Source organism: Glycine soja, unplaced genomic scaffold (assembly GCF_004193775.1).
Source record: "Glycine soja cultivar W05 unplaced genomic scaffold, ASM419377v2 tig00024311_1_pilon, whole genome shotgun sequence".
NCBI lineage: Eukaryota > Viridiplantae > Streptophyta > Magnoliopsida > Fabales > Fabaceae > Glycine > Glycine soja.
The window spans coordinates 33,275-40,345 of NW_021143778.1; the positions used below are offsets into that span (position 1 = coordinate 33,275).

General features: G+C 39.1%; 1 protein-coding gene across 1 annotated transcript; it reads right to left on the reverse strand.

The window, feature by feature from the left end:
* Nucleotides 1-1,307: 1,307 nt before the first annotated feature.
* Nucleotides 1,308-5,263, reverse strand: LOC114404355 (glutamate receptor 2.7-like). Its single transcript, XM_028367344.1, has 5 exons — nucleotides 5,050-5,263; nucleotides 3,343-4,556; nucleotides 2,775-3,087; nucleotides 2,013-2,410; nucleotides 1,308-1,604 (listed from the first exon to the last, which is right to left on the reverse strand). The coding sequence occupies exons 1-5, from the start codon at nucleotides 5,261-5,263 to the stop codon at nucleotides 1,308-1,310; spliced, it is 2,436 nt and encodes an 811-aa protein (XP_028223145.1).
* Between the last annotated feature and the right edge of the window lie 1,808 nt (nucleotides 5,264-7,071).

A 7,071-nucleotide genomic window follows, 5' to 3' on the forward strand; every position in this document is an offset into this window, starting at 1 on the left:
GACCGTGATCCCGTCTTCTTAAGCTCCTTTTGGAAGGAACTATTTCGTCTAAGCGGCACACGTCTGAGATTAAGCACAGCTTATCACCCTCAGTCCGACGGACAAACTGAGGTGATGAATCGTGTGCTTGAACAATACCTTCGTTGCTTCGCCCACTCCCAACCCACGACTTGGTTCCGTTACCTAGCACTAGCGGAATGGAGTTACAACACCTCGTTGCACTCAAGTTCCGGCTTAACCCCATTTGAGATTACGTACGGCAAACCTCCACCGACGGTGCTTGACTACGTTCCAGGAATGACTAAGAACGAAGCTGCACATTCCTTGCTTGCAAACCGCCAGGAAATGCACTCTCAGTTACAACGAAGACTGTTAAAGGCCCAGGAGAAAATGAAGTTCCATGCTGACGCTAAACGGGACGACGTATCTTTCGAGATAGGACAGTGGGTATACGTGAAGCTCCGGCCGGGACGCCAGAGCTCCGTCGCAGGTCAAGCCCACCAGAAACTCTCCAAGCGTTTTTTCGGACCTTTCCAGATTCTAGAGCGTATCGGAGCTGTCGCGTATCGCCTTCAACTTCCACCGGAATCACGCATTCATCCCGTCTTCCATTGCTCTCTCCTCCGGCCCCACCATGGTCCACCACCAGCTGATCATACTCCTTGTCCTCTATTATTCCAAGACCAGCGCCCTCTTCGCAAGCCACTGTGTTTCCTTGATAGCAAGTTTGATCCTTCCACCCGCACTTCATTGGTCCTTACGCAATGGGCTGGTGAGCCCCCGGAAGACACTTCATGGGAATCATGGCCGGTGCTCCGCGATGCTTACCACCTTGAGGACAAGGTGGATTTGGGAGAGGAGGGTATTGTTAGCATTACCCAAGAGGAAGCCCACAAGGACGATGAACTTCAGCTGCAGACGAGCTCCGTTCCGTCAAGTTCAGCGAGACCGCCACGAGCTAGGGCTAGACCTTCCCACTTGCAGGATTACCACGTGGAAGGCTTACCCTATTAGTTCACGTGTAGAGTTTGTTAGCCCACGTGTGTAGCAATCCTTGTGGAAGTTAGAGAATAGCGCACGTGCCTCATTTCTGTTAGACGGTTAAGCATTCTGTTGAGCAGTGTAGTTATGATGCCAATGATTGGCTATAAATACCTTTTACCTTGTAATAAGACGCATATATGAAAGCTTGTTCCAGTAAGTTCAGGAGTTTCTTCCCTTTCTCGAATAAGGGATAATTTCGTCTGCATCTCGATTCACGTTTCCTTCTCCTTCTCGTTCCCTAACCGCTGCAACCCTAACAATCTTCAACGTTTAATTACAGCCATCATTAGTCCCCACATTGTTCTCTGTCCATGACATAAATAATTCGCCGAAAATATGTAAATTAAGAGTGCAATTGTTGAAGTGCCCCCAGTTAAGAAGAAGGGCACCATGAAGCTGGTAGGGCTGAGACTAGTATATTTTGCATCTGGGTCAATTATGTCTATACATTTCTCTGATGCAAGCATTCTGTTTTCTAGATCACGTAGTGTGCCACTTTCAGATATGTTCAATAGGGCTTGGTTTACACTATGAAGCAATGGAGATCCCCTTGGAAATACCTGCAAAGACATTGCAGCTGAGTAAACATAAACTCGGTTCTAGTTGAGGAGCTATAAATAAAGAGTAATTTTTGCATGACAAATGCCTATAGGTACAGCCAATTAAAACTCATGATACATAAAAGTAACGGCCAAAACTTAGATGTAGTTCATCAGGTGCTTTTGCCGCTTTACGGTAATTACAGAATTAGAGTTTCATCTTGATTATGTTAATCTTTCATGTGAACCATTATTACGTGGATTACAAAGGTGAAACTCCAATTTTGATCGGAGAACAACAACAATAGCATCCAAAGAATTGCATCTAAGTTTTTAATGCTTTCTTAATCTTTTGTCTGGTTGTGCATATAGCAATAGAAATATTCAAACTAATATAGGAAAAAAGTGAAAGAAATGCTGAAGCAATACAAATCCATATCCTCCAATTTTGTATGTAGGCATTGCTTGAACAAACCCTTTGCAGTGCTTTGCAAGGAAAATTTTTGCCTGCGGAACATCAAGGAAGACAGCTGCTATTTCTTTGTTTCTTAGCGCATAGGCAAGGCTCTCCATAGAGTTAAATGGCTTGATTTTATTGGCATTGATGCCCAATGCATCCTGCAGATATCTTTGCAAGTAGGATCCTCTATCACATCCTACAATGGCATTGTTGTTCTTTAGCTGCTGAATGCTGTCTACAGTTGGTTCAGAACGTTCAACAGTCAACATGCTGGCAAGGCTAGCAGTGTAAATCTGTGAAATGATTAGAGCCACCAAAAACCATACAACCATTGCCACCCTTGATAAATTGCTATGCAATCTGTCCCCTGTGTCAGCAGATTAAGCGAAAGTTATGTTACATGAGGTAGTTGTAGTTGTTACGGTTACTCGTTAGTTAATAGTTAGTCACAACCACCAAATAATCAGGAGTTTGATTATTTTTGTCCCTATTCTTAATTTTTTTTCTGGATAAAATGATGGCAGAGGTTTTGCATATATAATCTTGTAAAAACTCTCTTCTTAACACCTAAAATTATTCTTCAACGAATAATTAAGCTTTTGCTGTAGTTAGTTCTTGTCAAGTAATATTAGCTACACCATGAACCTCAACTAAAGTTCAAATAGAAGTTAGAGAGCCTTTGATGCGAAAATAAGATGGATCAACAGATGAACACAGCAGAAAGAAATTACCATTCAAAGAGAACAAAGAACAGAAAGCCAACAATAACATAGTTGTGGTTTGCTGCAGAATAGGCCCCTCCGGTTCAGGGCGGTGGTTTCTTTCAATAATCCATACAACAAAACCATTGTAGACAATGATGAACAATATTAGAATCCACATGCGCTTTGTGAAAGGTTTCATGAATAGCCACGTTCTATCACCTGTCTTTGATTTAATAGGAACAATCATCATCAGTCCGGTTTCAGTATAGGGCTGAGTGAATGAAGCATATTCATAACGTGTGGACACTATCGATACATCACCAACAACTGCATCATAGTTCTGCATCAAGCATTGTTGAATGAAGCATATTCATAGCTTGTCAGATAACCATGTCATGTTGCATAGAATATTCAAGCTTATCTAAGTAAGGTATTCTAATTTGTATAACAGCTAACATAGATATGTATCAGACACAGATGCAATATGACATGGTTATCATTTAGAAGTGTCTTTCCCTCATAGCAGTTTATTATCAATGATTTGCAAAAACTGAAGTGAGCTACAACATACAAGGGTAATAAATAAAACACTTACCTTCAAATAAACTTGCTTCACCAGCTCATCATATGTACCATTAAAGGCAAAATAATCATATTCCAGACGGTATGGCAATTTTTTTACTATTTCATCAAAAAGACATATGGAAAATCCCTTGAAGTTGAAGGAAGGAACATTTTGAGAAAGATCTTGAATAACTTCGGCATACTGTTTGACGTTTGACATGGAAGGGACACCAATTCTCAGTCGTATGGCACATGTTGGATTAACAACTTTTCCTAATTCCTTCACCGAAGAACTATAAGAAGCCTTTTCATCTAAATATTTTGAGAAACCAAGTCCATCTGACCAGAAACCAATTTCCCTGTAGCTCCTCCCTATCAAATTAATGATTTTAAAAGTATGTGCCGGAGCTCTTCCATGTTTAGTAAACTGAATTTTTCCACTTAAGCCAGTAAAATTACTAAGCATAATCTTATCTAGCAAAAGTTGACCCCCTATTTGGTTGGTTTCCCTCATTGCATCAACCACAATCCTTGCAGCATCATAAGCTTCGGCTGCAAAGATCCCAGGCTCATAATTAAACTCTTCAAAATTCTCCGAGCTAAATTTTTTCCGAAATCTACGGTAGAAGTCAGCATACTGGGGAAATAGTTTTGGGATATAGCTCTTGACTCCAATAACCCCTTGCATATTGGAGATAGTGGATGCATTCAAGGAATGAACAAGGCTTGTAAAGGAACCAGTAGTAATCCATACATTACCTTCCCCCATAATATTCATTCTTTTTGCAGTTTCAAAGAGGTTTAGTGCCAAAGGAAAGGATAAATGGACAATAATGACTCTACATTGTCCTTCTCTTAGTTTCTCAAGTTGTTGGGACAATGAAGAAGAAACTAGAGGTGGGATTGCTATAGCATTGCTTAATTCTGTCCCAAATTTTGTAAGAGCTTCAGAGAGTTGAGATAAAATTTTAGTGGATGATGAGTCTCCATCTTCATATATCATAGTAATATTATAGAGTTTCCAAGACTTTACAATTTCAGCAATAGCTTTCATCTGCATTATTTGGCTAGGTGAGGATTGCAGCAGGAAATGCCACTTCTTCATTGCCCATTCTGGAGTTGCTTCTGCTAGAGAAAGGAAAGGTATCCTCTTTTGGCTACTGATTTCAGCCACTAAAGATGTCTCTGCCCATGTCTGTGGTCCAATGATGGCTTGCACCTTTTGATTATCAATGAGATCTTTAGCTGCCAAACAAAACATTCCATTGTAAGAAGAGAAGAGTCACACCATGTCTATTCAAGTTTTTTATTTTATTTAATTAACTTATCTATTTTTTCCTCTTTTCGACTCTATTCAAGCATATGACAGTATATTATTGGCCATAAAGGCAAGGCACTAAAATGTTTTAGAAAAAAAAGCATTGAAACTTTTGATAGTCAAATTATGACTTTTTACTACTGGAGATGTTGAACAAAATGTAAATCATGAAGCAATGGTAAGTTGATGCTATATTCTATTTGTTAATCTGTTAATGAATGATCACCTATATACCAAGGGATGCAGTACTGTTGATTATATGATAGACTGAACAGTTTATATGATTTTGAAAGGTCATATCATTGTAAGGTTAAGACTTCAGAGACGTCAGGGTTCAGGGATATATATTACTCACTGATGCAATTATATTATATATGAATTATTTAGAACAGTAGGAGAGACAAAGAATGAGAGATAGACCTGCAATAGCTGCCAAAAGAGGATCCCCTTGAGAGTTTCTTATATGCAGAGAAAAACTCTGAATGCTTTTTTGATAAAAATCTTCCAATGCCAGCTTCATAGCCACTGCATGCTCTTGGCCAATGCGAGAACTCTTATCTAAAATAGCTCCTATTATACCCTTATCATCTGAACTCTCATTAGCTGCAATGTTCCCATGTATAATTACATGCATGCTGATAAACCAAAGCAGAAAAGCAAACTTGTGCATTTTTTCTGATAAAAAATTATGGTGAGAATTGTAACATCCCAATTTTTCGTAAATAAATTTAAAAACCTTTTTAGTAAAATAAATAAATAAATATAGAGTAAATAATAGGCTGAGTACCCTAGATATAAATAGTTATGTTAAGTCAGCGGCCTCCTTTTGGCCTCATTTTCGTTTTTCCCCTTCTCCTCTCAAAACCCTTTCTTTTTCCCGCAGCCCACCAAACCAGTCTCAGAAAAACGACGATCTCAAACCCGTTCACCGTTGGATCGTCGTGAAATTTGAGTATCATGTTTGCAACACAATTCCGAGCATTCTCACCGTTGGGAATATCGATATCATGTCTGAATTGAGAGAAACACCCTTCGCATTGTAGTTTTTTTCTTTCCCGCAGAAACCCAGAGCTGTCTTGGTAAAACTACGATCCCGGTTTCGTTAACCGTTGGATTATTGTGAAATTTGGATATGTTGTTCGAAATTAAATTCCTCACGCTTCCACCGTTGGGATTTGCGAGATAATATTCGTGGATGGAGAAAAAGGAATCGCATGAAGACAGTATAAGTGGAGGTTTCAATCTCTTCTCCGTCTCTCTGACGTTTGGGAATTCTATCGGAACAGTTGGAGGAATAACTGAAAGAATTTCAGGGAACCGCTAGAGATGTTGCTATCCCTGGCTGAAGACACGTGAGTCCGCTCAGAGGTAAGGGATGAGTTATTCACAGTTGGGGATTAGTGAGAACATGTGTAGGGATCCTTAGAGGATTAAATTGGGGTTTTATTTTGAGATGTTTATTAAATTGAAATTTTTCCTTTATGATTATAAATAAAATATTGATGTCCTAATGAAAATTGCTTGATAAATTGTGCTCTTGATATTTGTATATTTCGACCTATGATTTTGATATAATTGTGTAATATTAGTTAAGGGGTTTTAGTCCTAATGTTGTGATAGTGTTTTATATAAATTGTTATATTGAGGATATGAAATGATGATTCAAATTGTGAGTATGTGATGAATTGTAGAAGAATATGTTGCTTTGAGATTATAATATTGTTATTGAGATTGAGTATAAGTGTAAAGTTGAACATGTGTTAATTTGTGAGATACGTGTAAACATGTGATGGTGAATTATCACACTATGAGAAGTGAAATTGTGAATGAGTTCTAGTTGTGGATAAGTGTGTAGTTAACACTTGATGTGAAATTACTTGTGTTGTAAGCTATGAATTGTACAATAACCCGACCAGTGTTATCTTGAGAAAAGCGTTGATGCACAGTGTTAAAGAGAAAATGTAGGTTTCCTATTTAGGAGCCAGTGTTAAATCATAGTGCGATTGTGTTGAACGTGTTTAAAACACGAGTGTAAGGTCGTGGGTATTGTATAATTCATGAGCAGTGTCTGCATGCAAAAATTATTTTAGGGGTTGGACCTGAATCAGGAGGGAGAGGCCCTGACGGACTCTTCGGAGTGTAGGCCTTGGGGGTCACCGGGTTTGAGTGCTCCTTTAAGCCTATTCTGATCTCATATGGTTGGAGCATTCTCGCAAAACATCGTGACCCTGACTGGTCTCTCTATGATCTTACTTAGTGAGAGTGACCGGACAAACCCATTGTGTGGTGTGTCTTGTTATGTACTCCTAAGCGCCCCAGGGTGGTTTTTCACTGACATGGTACCACATTGCATATAGGATTGAGTCTTAGCATAACTATTGCATATGCTTGCTAATTGATGTGTTATTATATCTTGATCGAAGTGTGGGATTCTTGTGTAAT